At 39.4% G+C, this 26,969-nt stretch overlaps 1 protein-coding gene across 2 annotated transcripts in view; it reads left to right on the top strand.

Annotated features, from left to right (window-relative positions):
• The window catches only part of me1 (malic enzyme 1, NADP(+)-dependent, cytosolic), a 56,799-nt gene that overhangs the window by 9,145 nt on the left and 20,685 nt on the right, over positions 1 to 26,969 (top strand). The window contains exons 1-3 of one of the 2 annotated variants that reach the window (XM_061288955.1): positions 2,099 to 2,318; positions 18,988 to 19,121; positions 22,114 to 22,263. In XM_061288955.1, the coding sequence (XP_061144939.1) occupies positions 2,190 to 2,318; positions 18,988 to 19,121; positions 22,114 to 22,263 (413 nt within the window). In that variant the 5' untranslated portion in view covers positions 2,099 to 2,189. Of the gene's footprint in view, positions 1 to 2,098; positions 2,319 to 18,987; positions 19,122 to 22,113; positions 22,264 to 26,969 lie in introns of those variants that run through there. The other variant, XM_061288956.1, reaches the window with a different exon arrangement.

Here is a 26,969-nt window from a genome sequence, read left to right as displayed (position 1 = left end):
GCAGACAATCAGGTGATAGAGAAATCCGCATGACAGACATTGAAGAAGTGCTGATAGTGAAGTGCAGACCGTTTTATCTACAAAGAGAGTTCAGTGCTGTGTGCATGCGAGCATGTTTCCCAAAGACTCCAGAACTATTCCTACTGCATGATCTCATAGATAAACAAGAATGCTCAACCAGATGCCATGTTTGCTGCAGCGGCACATTACAGAAAATTGTCAGTAGGCAAGATTTTCCATGGCTAATGGAAGATAGATAAAACAAAAGAAAAATATGAAAGAAAAGGGGAAAAAAATGTCAATAGGCTCATTCCTAAATGCAAAACCAATATATGTGGGTGGCCACTGTATTATCATGAAAGCACAAACATGTTGTGAAAACAACTCAACTTTTTTTAAATTGTGTTTTTACACACAATTATCTGTTCTCCATTTGGTAGTTGAATTTGTTTCAATGCAGTAAAGCAAAAGCGTAGAAATGATCAAATAATGAATTGTGTTGGCTGATATCCTGCATTCTTTTTTTTTTTTAGTTGCGCAAATGTAGACAATGGCTTTTTTGGAAGCTCTGTATTTGTTGAGACAAATACCTATTTTATTTCGATGAGATTCATCATGTCCATAATGCTATAAATGGATTATTTTGTTCAGACAAACTTTTGTCCACATGGTGATACAATTTTCTGCATTAGGGCAGTGGTGGGAATAACCACCATGCTAATAACCAATTATTAGTTGACTGGCATGCAGACTTTTTATCACTTCAATCAATATATAAAAAACATGCAAACATATAGATGACAAATCCCAGACAGCCCTGTGTTCACTCTTATTTGCTCCCATGATAGAAGCATGAAGATTACACTGGCCCAGAGTGCTTCCCAAATCTCTCCCAGCATTCCGCATGCTCTTTAACTGCCAAATGGCGTCCTGCCTGAACCTCCAAAATAACTTCCCGCTCCTGATAGCAAAACAGAAGGCAGATGTTTACCGTCCAGATTTCAAATGAGAGAAATCCCGATAAGCGCAAAAATCAACGTTAAGCTGAAGCAGGCTGGAGAAATTCTTATTGCTGTATACACACTCGGGTCAAATATGAGGTACATCTATGCAAACTAATGAAATCCAACACAACTGAATAAAATGCATCCATGAAGACAACGATACTCGGTTTGATTATATCATCTGGTCGGATCAGCATTTGTATCGGTCACCTTATTCTGTCCATACTTCAACTACAATTTAGCAATGATAACGTTTCTCCTAAACTCAGCTCTATGTTAGCGCTTGTGAGATTGTAGCTGGAAGATGTTGCATCACAACTGTAACTGTGCCAATCCTGACCTCCGCTTCAAATTTCCTTGCGTCATTCCCATCACACGTACCGTGCCATGTTAAGGATCTTGATTGTAAGAAATGTCACATGAGCATGAATTCAAGCAATATAAGCATTTGTAATAAATTTCGTCATGCTGATTACTCAAAGAAAATTAATATTATCACGGCTAGCTGGTTCTCCAATATCTAACTATGGGCCTGCAAAAAATATATACTCAAAGTGAAAAGTAAACAAAATATGGTAAAGTGTATGAATAAGGAAATTATGATGAACTCATCGCAATGCACAGACACGTTTTTATTTGGAATCTGGGCCTTTTTAAGAGAATGCAAGGCAGACACAGCCGAAAGCGGATATACAAGTTTATTTCCAGCTTCTCCTAACTAATGGGAAATCATTTTATTGATATGCATGTTGCAGTATGTTGATGGCACAGAAATAACTAACTTTCCAGCAAATTAATATGCAATGTCACACAGGTAAACTGGAGCAGAAATTCGAACCCAGACCTTTATGTTTTCCCAAATGCAATGGAAATTCAATAGTTTTATTTCAATATTGCCAGGTGATTTATTCAGTGGCATACTTTCAAACGTTAATTGTGAGTGCTTTAATCCATTACATTGTTTCCAACGGTATTGTACTTGAACTCATCGTCCACCCAGGACGACACTTTGCTCATAAAGACTTTAATGGTTCCAATAAAGTGATTTGTTGATGAAGTGCAGTCGTGTGCCTTCTGCGGCTGAGGTGTGGTCACTTCTCGGCTTGGCTTGGCTTGGCTTGGCTTGGACCTGCACGTCGCATCCACTTGTGTTCACAGCAGTTGTCGCTATTTAGAGACATCAACATGGCACACGGGCTGGCTCGAAGGGAATCCGGCGACCCGTTGATGTCCAAATCAGACGACAACAGGAGAACTTTCTTGTACACAAAAAAGAGGGGCTATGAGGTTACCCGAAACCCTCACCTCAACAAAGTAAGTGTGATGACGTCGGAAAGAGTTTGAACGAATTTCAATGTAGGCGACTAATAGCGTGTCCTGCCGCATTCAGTGCTGTAGGACGTTTAGCAATTCACCAAGTATTTAACTGAACGAAGACAATTAAAACGATTTCAATTCATTTGGAAAAAAAAAAAAAGGATCACTTAATATTCACGTTTCCTAGCCTCCATTTACTTTGATGACACAATATTTCAGGCACTGACAAGTTTCAAAGCCTCAGTTTACTTTAATTTTCATAATTGAAAATAGATCAGTGCTACATTTCTGTGCGCCTGTGTTTTTAGTACTATCATTTCAAACCAAGATAGTATAATATACATCATATTATGCAAAGACCCTGTTAATAAAAGTATCATTTTGGTGGAAGTGCCAGTATACATGACTCCGGAGGAGCATTTGAACACAGCATTAGCCAGAAGGTTCGGTATCAGTCAGTATTAGACGGTTAAATTTAGATTTAAAGAGCCCCGACTGTGTCGCCTTGTCCTGTAACATTTACTTTAAAGTGTCTGCTTGACATTATAAATGAGAAGCGCCCACACAAATATTTATACATTCCATTTGGGTCTAAGATGAAGTCACCATGACACTTGCAGTATTTGTAAATGGCGAACCCAAGTGCTCACTGTCAATAGTTAGAGTAAACCAAGCTACGTGTTGCCCTTTATTGACATTCGTTTCTGTTGAATTGTTATGAGTGTGGTTGTGATGGTAATGGGGACACAAAGAAAGGCAGATGTGTAATCTTGAAAGTGGAGTGACTGAGAGTGTGCGCATTCTTTCACTGCTTGCGGGATTAATCGATTTAAGAGTATCAGCGACTGTCATCCATGAACCACATATGAGAACAATAACATGTTAGTATGGTGATTTTGATAAAGCAAAATGAGGAACTAGGCTCGAAAGTTGCATCATCACGCGGAGAAATGTTGAGCCAACTGTTGAATTTCAGAAGGGGCTGCATGATTTTATTGCTGAAAAATGCAGACGTATACTTCAACCTGTCTCTTTGTCTGCAACAAACACAACCTGAACAATAAAGCCCCTGCCACGGCTGTTCTCGCAAATTCTCTGAGGTTGCGTAGTATAATAAGGGTCTCAGAGGTCATTGGTCCAGCTTGGGGTAATATGAGCTCTGTCCATGGTGCTGATTGACCACTAAACGTTTCAGTGGGGTACAAGTTTTGTCCATTTTCTCTGGAATAGTGATATAATGTAATGTGCCTATTCGTACATTCGCACATAGATAATTGAAGGGAATTGCTAAAATCATATTAACTGCCAATCCAAATGCTCAATTTACGACAAAACCTGTATGATCTATATGAATTTTTAGCAATGACATAGATTTGTATTTTTCAAAGGTTTAGCTAAAGGGTAGCCCTTCGCCTAAATTATGACCCAAATAGTAGCAGTTGGTGTCAAACAGCTCACTCGTGATCACTTGCTGTCAGTAAATGTATTTTTGTCCTTCAGCCTCAATGTTCCAAGTTGCCTGTTGTATATCAACAGCAGTATTTTTTTATTCAACTTTTTCCTTTTTAACTTTTGCACTTGGAAAGGAAAAGGTATTGCTTTTCCACATGTAGGTGTTTACATTTGTGTAAACTGAAAATATGCAATAAAACAGGAGTATAAAATCACATTAAGTGTTCAGCTCGAAATTGTATAACTCAGTACTTGACCACGTGATTTGATTTGGAACAGTTTTCTCCTTTACACTTTTAAGTATGAATGTTTGGAGTAGAGGTCAAATTGGATACTTCAAGCTTCTGGTTTGTTGATATCTCAATTTACACTCCAGGGCCTATGAATGTCCCCACTGTGCAAGAATGCTCTTAAACAGGACTTGATATCTTGACCCAATTCATGTAGTAGCCTGCCTGGTTTACCATCTCAGATGTTACATGCTGTTTTGTTTCTTAACAGAAGCTTTTTATGACCTGGGCACTGGGTGAGGCATTGCGGCTTTTGTGTTAAAACAAAAACAAGCCTTTCCTTTACTCGAGTGGTTCAGTCTTTTTTTTGTACAGTGTTGAAAGTGAATGTTACAACACTTTTAATCCCAGTTAAAAGTTGGCTACCTTACCTCACAATTTGTGCTGCTTTTATAATGCTTGGGAGTGGGACTCATCAGAGTCAGAGTCAGAGAGTCAGAGTCAGCTTTATTGTCAATTCCTTGGTAATTTTATTTTGTCAATTTATTCTTAATAATGCTGGTGTTTCATACATTGGAAAATGCTATATTTGCTATTACTGAGAGGTGGCTCCTGTCAAATCAAAACCTTCTCATCTGTTGTGACACCCGCTCAGGATTTTGAGTAATGGGTGAAAAAAGTGTTTCCTTTGCAGCCGGGTGAAGCCTCCACTGTCAGTGCTGCGCTTGAAGTGGGCCCGAGGAAATTGAAGCAGAAGGTCGGAAATGACTACTAAAGCACGTTAGTGGCCAGGCACAGGCGGGCCTCTGTGGCTTACCCAGTAGCACATTGTTCCTCTCCATCTGATTTCAGGGAACCCTGGGGATGAGGTGTGTTTACCTCACCCAGGTCAAGTCCACTTCACCTCTAACAGTAGCCAGTCACTGCACAACCTGCTAATTGATGCTGAGGGAAGCGGCGCTGAAAGCAGCCTGTCCTCACACTGACAGGCTTTGATTTCCTTTTAATCTCTGCACACACGCTATACGTGCACGCACACTGGGCAATATATGGGTCCATGGCCTCACATTGCTCTTTGGTTAACTTTGCCTCCTCCTTCTTCGGAGGGCGAACCGGATATAATAGATGTGTTTTGTGTGCGCTTGCAGTGCAATAAAGAGACGAAGTGGGGTACGCGGTGTAGAAAGGGGTCTCTGTGGCGAGGACGAAAGTGCTGGCCATGCTCCACAGATGTTCTCTGTCTCTCTGCTTAATCTTACATTAATGAGGCATCTGTTCCGCCTGCTCCTGCTTTGAAAGACAACATCCTCTCTAAATAAAGGCCACTTATAGCACCCAATTGGGGATGCTGTTTCACCTCAAAAGCTCAACTGACTTACTTGACTGAACAGACGCAAAAAAAATTATATTTCACCATACATTGCCATCTGACCCGCCATAGTATATATAGAGAGAGAAAATCCCAATAATTATGGACACTATATCGGATTAATAAAATGTAGATTTTAATGGAAACATTCTTCAAAAGAATTACTAAATCAGAGTGAGAAAACTGTGGAAAGGATCCAAGAACCAGATTTTTAAACAAATAGTGATTGACAAAAACAAGTAAATGTGGGGGGAAAAGAGGAAAAAAAGTTAATCACTGTGCAGACCATGTCGTGACTTGACCTGATAACCTTTTCAGGTGAAGGACTGGAATCAAAAGCCTGTTGTCAGTTAGTGAAAACCAGTGAGTGTATCTGATTGGGCGCTGAAGTTGTGATGGTATGCTAAATACTGCGAGTCCTGATAAACCAGTACAACTGGAAGTCATTAGACTCTCATGTTTGTAACTTCGGTTTGGCTGCAACATTCGTCAACTATTGCTCTCAGATTCTTTCACCAGAACTGAGTTTTCCTTAACACGTGGCCAACATGCATAAATCTATGAGCAAACAGCATACAGAAAACTTCCCAATTTACCAAATCTGCAATGAAAACATGACTTTGGCTGTGTTTGGCTTTACACTTGTTTAGTTACCATACAATTGCCGTCTTCATTTTAATGATTTCACAACTGTAGTGAAACATGTGCACTTGAGTTATTTTCGGATAAAGACGCGTTATCTGTCAAGTCTGTTGGAATGGTAGGAAGAAGTGGAGCTCTCCCACTCCGCAAAACTCTGAAAAACTTACTTTTCCGCTTTAGTCACTAACCTTGAAGATCCACTTTTGAATCAAGCCAAAAGGACCACGTCATCACATCATAGTGAAATTGTACAGACGAGATCCTCAAGCCACAAACTTGAACGTCCTCCACACCTTGGCTTATGCCTAAAAATGATGTCCATAAAGATAATCAACATACCGTAATTTTCGGACTATAAATCGCATTTTTTTTCATAGTTTGGGTGGGGGGCCGACTTATATACATATATATGTTTTTTTTCATTTTTTGGGCATTTTATGGCTGGTGCGACTTATACTCCGGTGCGACTTATAGTCCGAAAATTACGGTAATCAATAAAAAAGGCAGGCATGATGATGCAAACCGTTTTTGTTTCTTGCTGCAGAGCAACAGGACTTGTCAACCCCTACCTCATTTGATGGACTACGGAGCTTTGTGTATGTTATGTGTTTCCGTATGAGTATGTGTGTGTGTGTGTGTGTGTGTGTGGGGGGGGGGGGTGTCTCAGTAGAAGGCACTGGCTGTAGTACAGATATCAGTAATATGATCTGACTATCAGTTCAACTCTCCACACAAAGACTTCATCCACATAGGACAAACTCTCCAGCTCAGAGTTTTCTGTTTATTGTAAGTCAGTCCTCATTCATGTGAGGACAACAGAGACGCCATTAATCTTGCTCAAACAGCACTCTAAGCCTCGTCACCTTCCTATGAAGCTCTTCTCAAGCATCGTACCTCTTCTATTCCTCCTTTCCTTTTTATCAATGCTTCTTTTGTTCAGAATATTCGAATGGTGGCCGCTCTTAAGAGATACAGATGCAAGGATTTAAGGCGGTATTTAGTTTCAGTATAGGACGACATTTTGTTCACATTTTCCAAAGGCCACAAAAGATTGCGTCAGTGTGCCTAATGCTGCATTGATTGACCTTATAAAAATAGAGTGAGAAAAGAATAAAGCAATGGAAAAGGGTTTCTTCAAAGCACTCTTCACTAGCGTGAAAATGCTCTCACTGGTGCATATATTGAATTAATTGTGACGAGATTCTCAAAGCACCCTGAATACAATAACTGACAGAATATGGCTGGATAGATATAATGAGACACCAATATGCTGGAGAATTTCATGAACAAATCTGTCAGATTAGCTTTATCTATATATCTATATATCTATATATACCTGAACAGGGCATCAGAATGCTTAAGCGCTACTGTTCTCTAATAATATAGTTTTTAGGCTCAAAGGGTTAGTTGCCAATTCCTTGTGAAACTTGGCCACCTTCCCAGAAACACTCAAGCTCCTGAGGGATCTGCGTTGAGGAGGATGAAAAGGCCACCTTAAAAGGATCAGCTGCATTTAAGCGCTCCATGGCCCTTGCCTCCACCCTCTCTCAAGGCTGCCCTCCCTATGTCAACAGCGGCTCATTTTTCAAGGGCTATTGGACCAACAAACTTGTCTGTACATTCACAAGTGGGATCTTTTTGATTTAATCAGCCCGAATATTGCACAAGGATGAGGATTTGAAAACAGTTTTGGGTAATATCACAGCTTCTTATTGCCAGTGTGGCATCTTGAGGAGAATTATAGGAACTTAATTATAGAACTTGCTCTTGAATCACAGATGTAGGTTGAGGGGAAAGGTGTGAAGTGCTGCTGTTTTATTGAATTTATATTGGAGCCCCTTTATTACACATTTGCACCAGATTTCACAGCAGGTTTTTTGGACATAACAAGCAGCATTTGTTAGAGGCTAAATGAAGGATTTCATTAAGGGTTGATTGACAGTTTCCAGGACAATTGCCTTCACAACTGAAAGACATGGAAATTACCAGACAATGGCATATTCTTATTCTGGGTTATGTTTACTGAGTATACAAAACAGTAGAATGTGGCAACTAGAAGACATGCCGCTTCTGTATTACTTTCCCAGAATATTGTCGGCAATTCAACTGTCTCTAGTTTAGTCCCTGAAGAAAACCTTAATTTATGCTGAGCATCATAATTATGAGGTTTTCCGTGACCACTAAAGATGCAGATAGTTTGTCTTTGTCTAAAAATCTGTTTCTAGTCTCTGCTAAGTAGAGAAAAAACTACCAATGTTTGAGCAGAGTAGAACTGTTTTGGTTAACACTCGTTTTTTTGCTTTTGCAAATGTTTGTTATTTTTGAAATGACTTTATTTTAAACTAGTATGTATTTTATGAACAGGATTGCTTGCATTTTAAAGCACCCCTACCACTCCATTTGATCTGTCTTATTCTGAAATGGCACAAAGAAGAAATACATTTTCAGTGAATTGCACTTAACCTTTTCTAATACAATAGAAGTGTTGTATGCACTCGATGTGGCTCTGTATTTAAAGCAAGTTAAGCAGAGTAATGCTAGAATCTTATTTTTGTGCTGGTCTTATTCATTTTTGTGAGTAGATTAAGCGTTTAGAAGACAAGTTGCTTGCAAACTGGTGTGAAATATTGTCTCCCAAGATCACTTGTTTTAATCTTGCGTAATATAAAAACAAAATGAAAAAAACATGACCTAATATAATAATGCATAAAGACGAGCAGTATTACAAAAGCATATATAGAATGGTTATGGACATCAATGAAAAAAAATGATTTAAAAAAAAACCAAACTGAAACTGGTAACCATGCAACATTGCGAATTTGACCCAGTAATCAGATAGCATTGCGAGGAGACTCCAAATGGGTGTATAATATGGATAATTGACATTGACACACATACTGAGACCCCTTTTGGTATGATAGCGAGATTTGTTATCAGTAAGTTGATGACTGATGGCAGCCATGGCCTCGACTGATGGCAGCCATTGCTTCAGAAACACACTCCTCCCTTTTTGTATGTCAAAGTGGTTCCAAGCGATGAATGGAGTACCAGGGGGAAAATCTGAGTGAGGATATTTCTGGGGAGACTCGAGAGGTTCCTATTTGTGTTGGAACCAGTCCATCTGGATTCAACTTCATGGTGGTTGTATGTTTGGCAGGTCAAAAACATACGATAGTTAGCATGAGCAAATTCACATGAATTTGCATTCTGGCATGAATGAAAGCACAGAATTCATTCCTGACTTCTGCATCTTCAGCAAGGAAGGCTTTCACTCGCGGTCTGCTTTGCTGTCAGTGTGATTGCATGAAAACTACCAGGCTGAGTTAGCTTAATGAAGTGTAGCGGGGATGAAAGCATTAGAGTTCAAAGAAGATCCGACTCAAAAACAGCATTTATGCGAAAGCAGTCTGGTCGGAAAAGACATTTCATTAAGCTAAATGCCATACCTCTTTGTGGTTTCAGTTACAGTTATAGTGCAGTTATCACTCTCTTTCCTTCCTCCTTTACACTCTTAATTCATTACTTTCTGTCACTTCAAGGCAACCATCCATTCATTTTATATATATATATGGCTGGCCTTAATTACAGGGGGTCAACATGAGTCTATCACCGTTGACTTTGGGCATGAGAAAGTATTCACCATGGAATGGTAATGAGTCAATTGGTGGGCACATGACAGCAACAGACAATTATGGATGATTATGGAAGTGTCTTCAATTGACCTAGAGAGAATGATATAGTACCCCCCAAAAAAACATGCAAGCACATAGAGGGGGATCTGAGGCAAGCTTCAACCTATCTATCATCCATTGTGAGACAGACAAGCTAACCACGAGTACACTGTGCTGCCCGCAGTAAATTATCCAAGATATGATTCAAGAAACTATACTATTTTAAACTTAAAATTTATAAACAGCACAAGGAGACAATGAAGTTTTCACTCCCTTCAGAAAATCATACCAAATTTCTGGATGAACAGTACAAGTGGAAAATACTAAATACAGTTGAAATAAATTGTAGGCAAAAACATATTTTGTAAAAAAATAAAAAATACATGGATGCAGAATTATGACTTCATTACAATGACAGAGAAGAATGTGTTTTTGGAATATATGTGTTTATTGGCCTCAATAGTGGACACAATTGTAAATTAAAAAGGAACAGAGTGCCAAGACTTAACATCTGTTAATGTCAGTGATGGATAGTCATTCTCTCAGCAATAAATTCAGGCTCTGCACAATGTAATTATATTCATTTTACTCTATCAGTTTTGGAGAAAACTATGCTATTATTGTTGTGAATAATAACACAAAATGCATTCTTAGAATCTTCTTTTTCCATAACTATCACCCTATAGCAGATGAATCATCGTTAGTAGATGCTTCATTGTTTACGCTTTCTTTCTCCATTCGACAGTAGTCAATGGGGCCTGGGGCTTTTGTTTCTATAAACGGCAACTGCCAGACAAGTCCCTGAAAGAACTGTAAATACTGGCCTGGTCAGTGGCCAGTTACAGCTGATGAACTGCTATGCTCGGGAGCCAGATGCTTGGACTCGATCATTGATTGACGAGTAAAAAGTGACCCCAACCACATGAAACTGTTTTTCTGCAATTTCTCTCCTCTTTCTAATTCTATCCTCTAATCCCAACTGTGATAACTGTGGGATGAGTCTGCCATTCCTCCCGGACATCCACTCTCTTACCCCCACCAGCTGTTTTCACAGCGTCTAGACACACATGACTCTGCTGATAAAACAAGAAGACACTACAGTGCATTACTCGACAATGAGTATGCTCTGAGGAAGCTTGTTTGATTGACTGGAGTCATAGCTCATCTGTTTTCATTTTATATCACATCTTGGCACATAATGACTTTGTCGTATATACGGTAGACGTGGTCTTGAGCATATGCAGAGAAATGCTCGCTAAACAGTGTTTATATACACAACAGAAAACTGTAGGACTTGAAATGCCAACCGTGTCCGTGTGTGCAGTGTGTGTTTGTAAATAATGATGTGAGATCACTAAAAGAAACCATATTATGACTCATTGTTTCTTGCAACTGTTGGCTGTAGCCCCGTCCTAGTGCGGGCACTATTGGCCATGAATTTGTCAGGTTTCCTTTGATAGCAGCGAGATATTCCAGTTCTGCTGACTCCCAATAAATAAATTAACTCTGCTGTCCAGATTGTCCTACAAAGCATATCTAGGAAAAATGCTGTACAAGAAGGAAATGGCGAGACTGAATCATGTGGAAGAAATGGGTTTGGGTTTATTTCACCCATCAGTGGGAGTAACTGAGATGCAGCACTACTTTGGCTTGTGCTGAATTTTTGGGAAGTAGACGTGGCAGTGTTAGAGAAAGAATGGGGCTTGTGTAGAATTTTGTGGGAACGTTTTAGTGCTCGATGGTCCCTGTTTGGTCAGCTGTTGTAGGTTTTCTGATCTGAGGAGCCCTGACATCACTAGATGAAGTGAATCAAGATTCACAGGCTCAGCCAGTGTGTTCTCATTGTCCATTTCAGTATTACGCAGTACAGTTTAAGCTTTCCATTGTTTTCTTTTTAACTGCGTTCAAAATCAACATTTGTATTGGCAGCTACTGCGGATGTTTTTCGTATGCATTTAAGAGTAAGAATTCTGCGGGAAGATTTTTGACATATTCAAACTATATAACCACCCCCACCACTTTCATTTAATTGAGAAAAAAACACACTAAAGTAGTTCAAATGGGTTTTTGCAGTTGTTTTGAGTGAAGCACTAGTACAGATATTTATATCCATGACCTCAAATCACCCATTTTCTGGGACCTGTTTTCTTCAAACTGTTCTTGAAAATAATTATAGGTGAAAACTGAAATGACATAGCCATAGACAATGATTTCCTTTTTCTGACAACAAATGGACTTTAAATCAATATTCAAGGCAAGGCAATTTTAGGATGGAATTTTGGCCAAGCAGACACATGGTTTGGATTATCACATCCAGATGATAAAGATCCTTTTTAACAGTAACTAAAATCAACATTCAACCTCGTTAACTACACTAAAATAAAGTATGTAGCAAACTTGATTATCTTATGTTGTATAACTTGAATATATTGCCATTTATTATGATAACATTAAATTGGTTTTAACTTTAAGGATGCATGACTTCACAGACATGACCCAAGAAATAAGTAAGGAAGGAAATAAATAAATGAATGAATAAATAAATGAATCATGACATCAATAACCAGTTAAAAATGTTTATGCAAATATTTATTTTAAAACGGGGATTTGTAAAAAAAAAATACAATATCTGAGTGTTTTTAAAAGGAAGAAAATTTGCGATTTGGGCATTTTAGCAAGCAACATCAATGCACATATGTTGCTTATGGAATGAAACCAGATCTGGACCATGGGCCTTGAGTTTGACACCTGTGCCATAATGCATCCATGAAATTGGAGAGTGGCCCGAGTGGCCTGTATTACAAAAATACACAAACATCTTTAAAAGAATTGTTGCCATTTGGTTTTTGAATTGAAATAATCTTCCCATCCCTGGTCTCGATGACTACTCTTACTGTTAAACTGGATTCCATACAGCGGTGGGCGCTTTGGAAAGGTATTCACATATGCCTAGTAACTGTCTTTAAAATAATATCAAATAACCACATTTTCCATTTACTACATACATTTGAGAGATTGGATTTGCTCCTACCATTTAAGATAACTTCAGAATAATGTCTACTTAAACTGACTTAATTTAGTCACGTTGGTCAAAAATGCTGGTGGAGTAACACTGCAACATAAACACATTGCAAATGAGAGGAAAGTGAGGTTAAGATGGCTTTCGCTACACAGTACATTCCATTTAGAACAAGGGGTCAAACAAAAAGTCAATCCCATGTTTATTGTCTTGGCCTCTTTAGATAAAAAAGCAATTCCACGTCCACAATGACTAGAAAAGTGCTTTGCAGTGATCTCTGCCAGGTCCTATATCAGTGCCAAACTTTTAAGCCCTCTCCCTGTTGACCTGCCTTTGGACTTTGGGTCCTGTGTCTGACCAGTGATTGTGGTTGCAAAAGGCTCAATGAGGAGACCTCCTCATCCTTTTAGGATGAGGCCAATCACAATGGTATTTGTTTCTTTCGGTGCAGAGGGCATTTCAATTGAAGTGAACAAAAGAGGGAAAGGGGTCATGTGAGTTGAATTACCACGACTCAACAGACTTTATTTTGGATGCAGGACCGAGTTTTTTTTCCCCCTGAATTACATCATTTTAATGGTTTCCCAGAAAATACATTATTTTTTTTTTAAGTTCAAGTTTCCAATGTGCCTACATTTACAAAATCTGCAGGAAAAACCACCAAATCAGAATTGATTTTTGGTTCTGAAAGGAGATCATTTTCTATTTTATATTGTTGGTGTGACTTTCAGCTTTTCCTATCAAGGATCACCACAATGAGTCATTTGCATGATTTGTTTGGCACAGTTTATACAACACATGCCCTTTTTGATGCATCCTGCCCATTGTTTATCAGAGCTCTGGGTTGGCCGCGGCCTGGTAATGGAGTTCTGAACGGAACATGAACCCGCATAATCTGCTAGGGTGGTAGCAGCATGTACCACATAACTACCAGTGCATTATTTTCTATTTAATGTAACTGAACTTTACTGGACCTATTTGAGATTCTGAGTTTCCATGCAGACGCTAACAAAGGAATCAGATCTTCTGAGGTTACTGTATGGATATATTAGATCCGTCGTTCTATGTTTTATGATAAATCCATATATGATTGTTAGCAGTCAGGAATAACTGACATTAGGTTAAAATTTCAGGGTGAATCTAAAATGCATTAAAACCATGACCTCATCTTAAATGTTCAACTGTTTGTTGTTTCAGTACGCTGGACAAATTGCTGATCTCTAAAAAGGAACAGTGTGGTAAAAATCACTACCGGTACTTGATCCATGAATTGATCTTCACATTTCCATAAATGTTCACGCCTACGTCTTTTTAAGACTCATCCAGTCTCTCTGTATCTGTGTTGGCTTGTAAAAGTCGTGTTGGTCAATTTTCAGGCATTATCTTAGTGTCGGGATGTGTGAAAAAAATACAATGTGCAATTACAATGTTTGGAATATTTTTATTTGACGTATCCATGCCTCTTGTTTTTAATTATTAATGAGCAGATGAATATAGTGGTGCTTCTATGTTTTACACTGAAACTCTTGACGCCTCTCATGTCAAACAATGGCCATCCTGTGAACAAACTCCATAACCTGTTGTTACAAAGCCAGTTTTTCCACTCGAAGAAGACAAAGTTCATGGCAGGGGAAATTACGTACATACACCCGATGAAAGAAATGATTTTTAGACACATGGTGAAATACGAGAGATTATATCATGTGACAATAGTGTGTGAGAATAGTTTCCTCAAAGTGTGCATGTTGTGATAAGGAACTTACTCCTTTGGACCAAGTTAAACAAACAGTGGCGTTGAGGAATTTACAGTAACTCTTCCCAGACTGTAGTTGTAAGGATGGGAGTATCCTGCTGTTTGGCCTCTGCGTGGTTGTGACAGATGGGAATGAAAAGGTTGAAGTAGCATAATGTTTATGTTTTTGAACGTTTACCCTGACACGTTGCATGTTGAAACCGACCATTTCAAACCACTGCGATGCCCAGAAGGAATTTTATCACTTTCCCATTTTGCAACTAATTAGCTGTTTCCTCTCAAATTAATAAAAGTATGGAATAAAAGTATGTTGTGGGCATGGAGGTAGTTTGAAATTGAGGGATGCCCCATGATATTAATTATTTTGACATTTGGCTTCTGGAATATGATGCTGGGGACATCACTTGTGTTGGCACATGGTTCGGCCACTTCACTTCGGATGTGGTTTGCGACATGTGGAAGCTTCTAGGGTTCATCCAGCCCAACCCAATACACAAAGAGAAGTGAACGTGGTAGCAGTCAAACACGATATGACCTGTGTTCAAACAAGCACTATGATAGTGATAGTGTTGTTTGTAAAGCCTTTTTTCTGTGCGAATCTTAAAGAGTGTTGACCGCTTTTGCTTACTTAACTCCAAAAGATGCTCTGATATCATTTTTTCCAATAGATTATTATTATTTTTTTTAAGTAATTCTGGCTATTTCAGTTATGGATCAAATTGGATCATGTTTGCCATTTACCTCCCAAAATATGAACACGCCAAAAATAAACAATAATAAAATATTCTCCTAAAATTGTCCCACACTAACTGACAGTATCTCTTGGGGCACTATTTAGATTGGTGCCTGTTTCCTTCGCGTAAAAACATTTTTGTGCCAGCGCAAATCTAGTCTGCACTCATCTGGTTGTGCTGGCGCAAGAAGCAGACTTGCCTCCGATGCTCCTGCTAATTTAGTGACAGAAAGTAGTCTTGGCGCAAAAATGGACGCATCATCATTTTCATGGAGGAGCAATGGTTTAGTTCGGCATGTTTGGGAATGTGGTCACCTCACTGGGCGTTTCTGCCTTGGCTACCAGCGCATCTGCAACTTTGGTGGAAAAAAGCAGACTACATTCTGGACCGAAAAAAAGCAAGTCTATTATTTGACCAAGGTGCAGCCAGACAAATCAGTGATGGACGATAACGTGTTGTCTGTTTCATTCATAATCATATCACTAATGTGGTACAACCCCCAATCATTAATTGACAGATTATAATCCTCGTCATCATTTAAAAAAGTATTCTGGATTATAAATGCACTCCCCTCACTGTTGTTTGTATGTGTGTGGGGGTCTACTTCCGACCCCCCATCTAATTTCCCCTGGTCAACGTAAATGTATTACTTGCACGTTATCAGATGAGAGGCCAATTAATATTTTGATATAGCGGCCCCTATTCCACTGAGGGACGAGCAATTGCGAGTGTTTGCAAAGGCAGAGAGTGTTGCGTTCTCGGCAGGGTTCGTCACGGTTCATTTAAGGTTGAAAATGGTCACCAGACGTTTGGCAGACTGGACTTTTCTTGTCGCAAGGGAATTTTGAACATGTTCAGACTTTACTTGTGGCAATAAAAACAAAAAAGAAATCACTAAATGTTTGCGACCTTGAACAAACCCCAATAAACTGACGAGGAAAACACTCACAATTGTTTGCTCAGTGGGATAGGCGCTTATAAATCCAGCAAATTGAAATGATCGTCAGATCTATTTACTTGCTGAGAAAAGGCCCATTGCAAAGCCAGTATTAAACTAAAACACAAGTCAACTTTGGCATCAATGGTTCCCACGCCTACTCCAAGTCAGTCCCTGAGCTCTGCTAAACTTGAAAGCATAGGATGCTTTGAAATCATGGGAGTTCTCATGCACAATTACAAGATGAGATCATCTGTTTTTATTCTCTTTATCTTTTTTTCTCCCTGGATGACAGTTGGAAGGATGACGTGATTGATACGTTCTGCTGTAGAACTGCTTCAACCAGTGGCTCCAACTTCTTATAATGCAAAATAAGCAGAACACACTATAAAAATGACATCCGAGCTGAATTCAAACGGAATGTGGAAGGTCTGCTTTATTTTTGTCAATGCATTTCATTATTTGCCTGTAAAGCATGTTCACGTAATCCTGGCTCTCCATGCTCATAGGCCAGCAATAGGTTTCTGTTTACTGTTCCAAATGAATGAAGTCTTATTTGAACATCTGGCCCTGTGAAAAACGCAACCCCTTTTATGATAATTGAGGGAAAAAAAACTCTGCACTGCATCTGTCTGTATGAGGTTTCTTAAATACAGGCTGGACTACAGAAAGATTCAGTGCAGTTTGTGATTAAGGAGTCATACTCGTGTGTCCTAAATCCAGCTCCTTGCTGCACCCAAAAGAGAAAAAATAATGATGCAATGACAGACACGTGCCCCTTGATAAACAAACACAATTCTTCGATTAAAAGCATGTCAAGAACATGACAGGACTTAAATGCTTTTCATGTATTGTTTTTAGAATTTGTTTGAATTCAATCAATACAATCAGACCTATACAGTCTGGGATTAAGGCTTGGCTTCATGGTCAACACAGATGTAGAAACTAACAATACACAACCATATTCACAAGGCGGTGGTTTGGATTACTGTAATTATGATGGCAGGATTTGGTCCAAAGACAGCGTTGTTTACAGTGTGCCCACTACTTTGCAACAAGTTCTAACATGCTGAGGTTTTACTGGGTGGCAGGTCATTTTTGGATTGACAGAAGACTCAAGAGCTGCATATGCTATTTTAAGAATTTGACAATAGATTATAGGCATCATAATGATTATACTTTGGCAGAGTTTATTATGAAATATGAGTTAATTTGGTGGCTATTTTGAAAACCCGGAAATAAGACGCCTGGTTCACTAAAACACCTCTGCTCCAACACACTTGATTAAAATGATCGGATCATCAGCAAGTTCTGCATAAGTTAGTTCTACACGTGAGGAGAGTTCAGACTGGCAGCGCAATGTGTGACTAAGAACCTTGAGAACACTCACCAATTTGACGATCCAGATGATGATACAGTGGTGAAGGGTGTGTGCTTCTGGGCCCCCCCCAGCATTTGTTTGGTCTTGGGGTGTGCCAGTATTCATTGGTATTGCTGGTTGGGATTCTGTGGCTTAGTACTTGTGATTCCTGAGGGAAGACCTTTGCGCTACTGGGAGGTATGACGTTTGATCATCCACCAATGCATCACCAACCACCATGAGTCAGACCTCATCCTCGTTTGAGCCCATCAGTGAGTGCTGAGTCAGTATTAATGGCCAACAGAGCCACTCAGTGTTTAGTTCTTGGGTCTCTTGGGTTTTGGGTGGTACCGTAGTCATGTGCAAATGCACGTGTGTTAACAGTTGTGTCTATTTGTTCCTCTCAGTCCATGGTCATTTTTTTTTCAACACTGTGCATGTCACTTGGTTTATCATTGTTTTCTTGAGAAGAAAACATTATAGTCTGAACACACACCCATTAAGAAATTTTGCTAATTCTTTTCTTCACGATTAAATTGTTCTGAAACGAGGCTGGGGATGGAAAACTTTAGATAGATTATCAACCAAAGATAGCTAACCAACCCTCCTAATAGGGGTTTGACGCCCTGGTAAGAGGTTCCAAGCAGGAGCACGCATATGTACTTATTGCCCTATGTCTCTGTGTCTATACATTAGGATTTACTCTAGTGGACAAGAATGTAACATCCCTTCACCTTTGGGTGGGGGAACGGGTACTGACAGTTGGTGCCTAACACCAAACAGCAGCTCAGAGTATCCACTCTTTTAAGGGGGGTGCTGGACTCCCATTGCTAGGCACTCCCTCATTACACTGACGGATTTAAATGCACATGTGGGCAATGACCCCAAGACGTGAAACGTTCTGATTGGGAGAAACCCACTTCCACTCTTGATCAGAAACCGAGCTGTGTTTGGTATTGTACATAAATTATCATCACAGATTGTCTGTATCAGGCCTGCCCATGTACAGTCTTTGAAAGCCCCTACCCAGCCTGTTTGAGGTGTATCCCTACTTCAACACACCTGTTTAACAAAATACCAAGAAAACTCCACCTATGTGTACAGACTGTTCTTTGGGCTAGACTTGCGCTGGGAACGAAAATAGGGCCCCGTGTGGGCCTCTCACCCACTGACTCTATAGGGAACTTCCTTTTGTCGGGAAGCAAGGTGGCTGTGTTCACGCTCACAATAGCGCAAACCACCCGTTTCAAACTAAACGCGTCTGCAAAAATGCCAAAACAACGGAAACTCCACCCTTGAGCACATTTAGAGCACCATTTACCATAGGTAGGCTGGGGACTAATGTAGAGCCCTGAAATTCACACAGTATAGTGTAATTTACAGTTGCAAATATGCACACCTTTTATATTGCATTTACCGTACTTTCATGCTCAATGTACACGTCCCTTCCAGTGTTAAAATTGGTGGTTATTAATGAGCTTTATCCTGTGTGTTTAAAGGGCATGGCATTCTCCCTGGAAGAACGTCTGCAGCTGGGAATCCACGGCCTGCTTCCTCCATGCTTCATTACTCAGGACGTCCAGCTGTTAAGAGTGCTTAAGAACTATGAAATGAAGAAAGATGACCTGGATAGGTGAGCCTCAAACACGGACTGAATACTCCCCAGTGTGTAGCCACACTCATGTTGTGCTTTCTTATCTCGTTTCTGGAATTTTCATAGATTTCCCAGAGGATTGTACCGCCTCCGCCTGAAATCTATATCTGGATAGTTTTGTATTTAATATCAAATATTTCATTAGACGTACTTGCCTCTTAACTCAGGCTTCCACCAAAAAAAAAAGCCTGTATCCTCTCCTTTCCTCCCACGAGTATTTTTCTAAACCCTAAACGTAACATTCAACATCAATCAGTTCTGTTTGCATGCTTCATTCCTAAGCAGTGTGTACATAGTACATAAGTAAGAGTTGTATGTTGCAATACCAGGCTTGAAGCTGTACTACAGCCTGGTTCATTGGTTTGAGTTATGAGCTAAGTGCTTGGTATTATTATTACTTGTGAATTGGCCTCCTTTGTCACCCGTTTTATCATCAGTCATTTTCATTGTCAAGGATGAGTGATTTTCTTGTGAGACGGACTTAAATAGATTCTTATTGCGCTCTTGCATTAACACGATAATAACACCATAAGTTGATAAGATTTTTATCTCGATTCCTGTGTTGTATTGATGACATTGAAGTGCATTCCATACTTTGTTCCCATGGATTAATGCATGTGAATTGCCTGTCACTGCTTTATCCTGGTTCAGTCTGCTTGACAACTTTTCATCAATGTCTTCAGTTCAATGTTAACTGAGTTGCATTCAATTACTGGCCAACATGATGGGTTTTGCTCTATTATGACAAGTAAAAGCACTGCAGCACAAGTTCAAATCTCTGCATCCAAAATGTTGGCACAGGACTCAAACTGGGACTGTCACCAAGAAGAAGTAAAAAATAGTCCAAGGCTCTGCCAATTTAAATAGTGCACTAAAGACTATCCTGCTTCCCAGTGGTCGTATTAGAGAACAACAGCAAACTAAAAATAAATGTGCAGACCAGAGACTTGAACACTACTGCTAAAAAAAAAAAAGAAAAATAATAAAGATAATAGACTTGTTGCCTGTCTGTGAGCTTCCAGGAAAAACTGAGACAAGATACCATTAAAGTTCAGGTGTGAATAAAATTTTAGTCATTGTGTTTTATTATGCCGCAGTGCAATGCTTAAACGTCAGATTTTTTTTTTCTCAAATGTGATTTCTTGGCTGTTGAAGCAATAAAAGCCAAATATATTCAGTATTCTCAAGATTGGATGTGGGCCAATTTGACATGTGGCCGTTAATCTAATACAGTTTGGATGTTTTACAATCAGACTCAGTATGAACTGTTAGAGTGGAATTCATGCAACCTTGACATGGTCTTACAAAAGATGTGTTCCAAAGCTGCACTCATAGTGCACACTGTTTTGCAAAATTTATTATTTTGTTTCTTTCTCATTCTACTCATTACTTGCTCAACAAATGCACCAAAAAAGACGTTGCAACTGAAAGTACTTCACCTAACAAAATACTGTTTGACAAACGGAAACAACAACAATAACAACACGTTGTTCGAAAAGCCTTTGCAGGCCAGGCCAGCTGCCGCATCGCCTAATGTTTTAAGGTTCAGCTGTTGCATTACCTCAATTCAAAGACATGCATGTAAACAAACTCTGGAGAGGCTGCACCCAAGGTGATGAATAATATAAAACATTAACCAAACATAAACAATGAAACACATGTTTAAGTCACCTGCCATTAAACTAAAACAAATTGCATTACAGTGAAGACATCAGCAGTAACTTAATATTAAGAATCCCATTCCTCAAATTTCCTTTGTCAGAGGTGTCAAATCGAGGTCCAGAAGGTAAAAGCCCTGCCACAGTTTGGGGATCAGCCACAGATGCGTTTATTCAACCGGCCGGTAAACAAGTTTGTTGAATGACCTGTGGCTTAAGCCAAACTGTGGCAGGCTTTTTACTTTCTGGACCTGGATTTGACACCTCTGATTTTCTGTTAACATACTCGTACATACAATTGCGTAAGATGGTTTCAGCCAGCAACAATGAAAAGCTAAGGCGGTACATAAAATGGATGATCTATGGCAAAGGTATCAAACTCAAGGCCCGGGGTCCAGATATGGCCCACCACATCATTTTATGAGGCCTGCGAAGACAGATCGTGCATCAAATTGGTGTGTCATTACTAGAATTGCAAATTGTCTTCCCTTTTCATAATATCTTTTTTTTTTTATATATTTGACCAGTTTTAACTCATCTGATTTGAAAACGAGTTAATTGTCAGTTTGTTTTGTAGCTTTTACTGTATATAATATGAGGTGCTCATACATTTATTTGGTTGACAGTCATAATGTCCCTCCGAAAGAAGCTATGACAACAATGCGGCCCGCGATAAAAATGAGTTTGACACCCCTGGTGTACAGCATTGGAGATTCTTTTAATAAGTTCTTGACAAAAAACAGTATAGAACATGATATATTACATATGGCAGATCCTAATATGGTTTTCCAAAATGAAAACATTTCTCAAGATCAGCCATCACCATCAGGCAACTTTGCAGCTGCTGCAGTTTAATATGTAGCAGAGAGGGTGTGGAATCCTTTCATCCACACAACAAGAGCCACCTTGTGCTTGAGAACTTATGGAAAGTGTTCTGATTAGAAATAACAGTTTTTGGCATGTTCTGGCTAATTTGGGTCCTATGCAACATCTAGTTCCCATTCAAAGACCTCAAACAATAAAGAGCTTGTGTAGGTTTTTCCCAGGATACAAGTAATTCTTGTATTTCACTCGGTTTGATTTTTTGCCAACTTTTGTTTTACTTATTTTGTCATTAGTTTTCTTTCATATAGTCTCTCCCAAGCAGTTCGTCACAGCTCCATTTATCTTGCCTGTTACGTCATTGAATGTAACATCTGACTTAAATAAAACTTCAATAGTTGAGCCCTCCTATGTTCATCAGGTTTGAGTCGTAAAGAGGTTAAATATTAACATGTGCCGTTTTCCACCATGTTCATCTTTGTCATCCTCAGATATGTGTTTTTGATGGGACTCCAGGATCGCAGTGAGAAGCTCTTCTACCGTGTGGTTTTGTCCGACATAGAGAGATTCATGCCTATCATTTACACTCCCACCGTTGGCCTTGCTTGCCAACAATACGGCGTGATATTTAGAAGACCGAGGTGACACGCGCACGCACTCACACACACACACACACGCACACACACACACACACACACGCAAAGACTGAAAAATGACTTAACAAACACACTTCAACCAAATGAATCAAGAACATGAAAACGTGTTGTTTGATCACAGTATGTGGCCCGTGTCTCAAGATCCAGCAAACAGCAGGCGGACAGGGTGGAGAAGGTGTTCATTCGTCAATTTGAATAAGAGAGGAAAATATGTGACCTTGTATGAATTTTGACTTTAGCTTTCATTTCATACCCAGATTGGCATGTTTTTGGGGGCGTGGTTTTTTCATATTGCAGCATATTTCATATTGCATCAAAATGCTATGCTTAGACTAGTGAGCCCACATATGACGCACTAGCGGTGTAACAATGATTATGTATTTTATTTATGTATTGATATGTCGGCCCTGCAATGCAGCTACAAGGATCCGAGCTAGAATAGTTTGCATGGATTCAACCAATGCAATCGTAACGAGAACGCCATGTTTAGACTAATGATGTCACATAGAACATATTCTAGTTAGGAACATTTCTGACTGGACTTTTCCTTTGATGGATTTTTCTTTCTTGAGATATATGTAAATAACAAAAAAATATAAATTAGCATTAAATCTGAATTGAGCACTTGGTCCTGCAGGTGTTCCTTTTCAATGTTAATCCAACTCAACTACATGTATCTTCTGTGTGAAAGTGCACATCAGTACACATGACCAAAACAACAGTCCCACTGTAGGTGTATGCATGCATGTCTTCTAGTTGGACCACCGTCACAGCTTGGATTAGGTCTCTAATCACTGGAACTCAGGTATAGAAGCTTTCTGTGTGGAAACTGCAGCCTTTTCTTGGCATGCTTGACTTGACTAGTTAATCTGCTTCATGGAGTCTAAACACTCCCAACATCAGCTCTGCACAGAAGGCCAAAGGTCAAGCGCTATTAAGTGTGAAAACACGGTAGATTGACTGATCTTTTGATGGGGTGGAGGGAGAAAGGCATACATTCACATATCAGCAGATTAGCAGACATGCTTACCTTTATAGGTTTTAAGAAACAACAATGTTCAATGTTTAGTGGGGCACATTAATCTTTCTTCGTCACTTTTTGCATGTTGTTTGTATAGGCTCACCGTTGACCATCTTTACTGTTGATTAATGATTGTTTTCTCGTGTTAGACATTTTCAGTAAATCCCATGCCAGCATAAGTCTTGTGAAGTCATTCCAGGAAATGTTCAGTAAGCCAAACTAAAGTAAATTAGGCTGTTCAAGGTGCTCCCGTGACATGAGTCACTTCATCTTCTGGACAGAGATGGATGATCATAAGTAGGTCGTTGCTGGAAAGCTGGTAGCAGGCTAAAGTTGAGGAAGTCCATTGTTTGTGAGGGGCTGGAGAGAAATTGCCATGCAGTGAACATAATGAAAAAAAAAGATACAAAGTTACTATGATGCAATATGACGTGATCTATTTAAATCCGTTAGGGGTTCATCGTATGTACTGTACATTCTCAAAAGTGATAATACTTCTATTTGAGCACCTTTTACTTTAATTTGGCCTCTCAATCTTTTTATAGAGTCAATTAGCATGGCGCATGAAATGTATTTGTCCAATATTTCTTTGCTTCAACTCACCAAATATCAGATTAATTGTAACAACATCTCATGTGGTTTTAAATTTAAATAAGTTTGTCCAGTATGCTTGGGGTTGGTGTTATTGTGAAAGAAAAAGAGGACCCTGCCAAGGGTGTAGATCTGGTCCACTGTTCCACAGCGAGAAAAAACCACACTGCTCTTCCTGAATCTGAGATTGGATTTCCTAAAGGACCTCTCCCTCCTCCTCCTCAGCATCCCTGAATTGACCTTACCAGCGAGTTTAGGGAATGTGTAGTCTGTATTTGGAACATATCCTACCCTCCCTGGTCAACCAATGCAATGTTGCAGAGGTGTGTTAAACAGGACAGCTCCACAACAGCCAGGGGCTTTGGGAAGTGTGGGCGGATCTCAATCACCTTCTGGGACTTTAACCACCTCAGTAATCTTAGCTGCAGAGATTGAAGAGCCTACCTCAGATACCCCAGACTCTGCTTCCTCCTCATAGGAATGTGTGTTGATGGAACTGTGGTTACGTTATATTCTGGCACCTATTAAAGCAAATTAGATTTTTGTTTCAGCTGAACGCAGTGAATAAAGTTCTACGATACATTTGAATACATTTTCAATGTGTCCATGCCAACGAACAACCATATTTTTTTCCAAACCAACCTAATGAAAGACATGAGCTTAGCTGCCACGTCTGAAGTGGCACCAAGAGGCTGATGTAGCATTCCACTCTTGTAGATTATGGGTTTTAGTGTTGTGATCTCAATTCACTTAGGCCCACACACAGTGTTACAGTGCAGGTGCTAAGCACAAGTAGGATTGCTTAACATCCGAGGCAAACAGAAATTGTCCTTTTCAACCCTGCAGATAACCTCACAGCCAGTCAATGTCATGAAGAATGACAATAAATAATGGTGGCTACTAATTGCTACATTTATCCTTATGTTTTTGGTCTGCAAATGACAAATATTATTATATGTATGTAAGAGAATGCTTTGTGAATTAGTGAAGAGGAAACTGGTTTGGAATTAAACTGTTGTTTTAGGAAGCACAATTTGAGATTGATTCATACCTTGACCTTAGGTTATATCAGCCTTTTTCAAATTGCATTCAGGATTTAGTTGTATTCTTAAATAAATGTATGTATTTTCCAGATCCCCGGCACAGTGATGCTGTGTAAAGATATATGTAGGTAGGTATGGAATGCTGCCTTTTAGTTTTCATGATTTACAATGTGGCAATTGCTACAGAGCAAGACTTTTGGATTTGGTTCATTTAGGAGGAAATCCACTTTATTCCATTTGGGCTTCAAAAAGTATTATTTTTGGATGTTACAGTGGTGTTCCAGCCATTCTCTTGCTTTTCTCCGGAGATGTTTGGTAACCATGAGACTTAATAAAATAAAAAATAAAACAGGCCATGCAATATGAAGAGTGAAAGTTCATTTGTCTTTTTTTAAGTAACCATAATTTTCTGAACTATAAGTGTATACTTTTGTTTAACGATATAGCTGTGATATCATGCAAGTTTTTTCCACACAGCTTTCATTGGCCCCAACTGGTTTTCTGTTACTCAACTATTTTATTTCCCAATTCTGCACTACAAAATATGATTTACTGATCTTCTTATGAAAATGATTTCATACTCCAGTTGAATAGTTCTCAGCTTTATTTCTGTAAAACAATCCCAAAGGTGTCATTCATGCTATACATTTTGACAAGCTGATGCCAGACATGTTGGAAAGGCCCCATGTTATTTGACAACTTGAATGTGTTTTATTTCCAGTATATTTGAGCAAATTGAAACCTTTGACGGTCAGTGCGAAAGCTGCCAATCCATCCTTCACTCAAAAGCAATATTAGTATAATTCTTGATTGCCTTGAGGATCAGCGCTCAACCTATAAAACTATAAACGATAAAAATACGAGCTTACATGAAGTGTTGGGTGGAACGGCGCCATTTTGGTTCTCTGGCTAACTGTTAGTTTTGCCCTCATCTTAAATCAATACAAAGTTAGAATTGAACAATATTACTGGTATGTCTATTTATGCTGTTAAAGTTGAAATGAGTGAATATTTTTGGATAACATAGCAGATGTTGGAACTAATACATTTGTTGAATCTCACATTTACATTGGTGCCAGATCTCGGTTCACATAAAACATCTAGGAATAGAGGTTAAGGACTGTGGACCCATGACCACAGGAAATTCAGGTTTTCGCTATTAATAATTGTAATAATAGTGATAAAACTATGTCGCCATCCATGCAGTCTTTTCATGCCTGCTTCTCTTATGCTCATTACTTTTGTATGGTGTTCATCTAAGCATGGATATGAGCACAATGTATCCTTTACCTATAAGCCTGATCCCTATTCAAAAAGTCATTGGCAGGGTGAGGATATTTTTATTGGTTAGAAACCACAAATGAAAGAGAAACCTAGTTCCATTGGGCTGAGACTCATCTAATAGCCTACTGAGTTCATCAGGCCTGTGGTTGTGATTTCTTTAGCAGTGCCTTCCTGTACTGGAATAATCCCTTTCCTGCTGAGTTATGTAAGGCTGGCTGAGAAGATAAACTGGTCATCCACACCCATCGTCTGGACTCCTGAAGTTTTCTATTTCACGCAGCAGTGCATGGTCAATGTCCACCTTTGAAATTCCAGACCCTCACACTCTGGTTCCTGTTTTCTTCATCTTGGATGGAGGTTTTCACATATTTACCACAGTGTTCTAGTAAATGTGATGAACTACTGCTAAAACTGAGTAAATTGTACATTATGACCCACAATGGCCTTGAGTTTTTCCTTTCCATAACCAGAAAGCTATGCTGCTGTGTGTTAGACTTGGCTGATTTCAGTGGGCTGCGGTGGAATTAGGTGGGTGCTTTAACTGGTTCTCACTTGTGTAAAAAGAGAGTGATTCAGGCAGTGTGTTGAATGCCGGGATGGAAAAACCTCAAAGTGCGGGCACATCAAGAAGGGTGGGAGGTAGAAGAGAAGGGTGCATTGTCTCTGGAGGGTTGAACACTGAGAGGAGGGTGTGAAAGGAAGTAAAGAGAACAATCCATCAAGAAAATTCCTCACGGTCGCATTTCATGTCC

Source organism: Syngnathus typhle, linkage group LG10, assembly GCF_033458585.1.
Source record: "Syngnathus typhle isolate RoL2023-S1 ecotype Sweden linkage group LG10, RoL_Styp_1.0, whole genome shotgun sequence".
NCBI lineage: Eukaryota > Metazoa > Chordata > Actinopteri > Syngnathiformes > Syngnathidae > Syngnathus > Syngnathus typhle.
The sequence above is the reverse complement of the archived record's forward strand: the minus strand, read 5'-3'. Positions and strand labels throughout refer to the sequence as shown.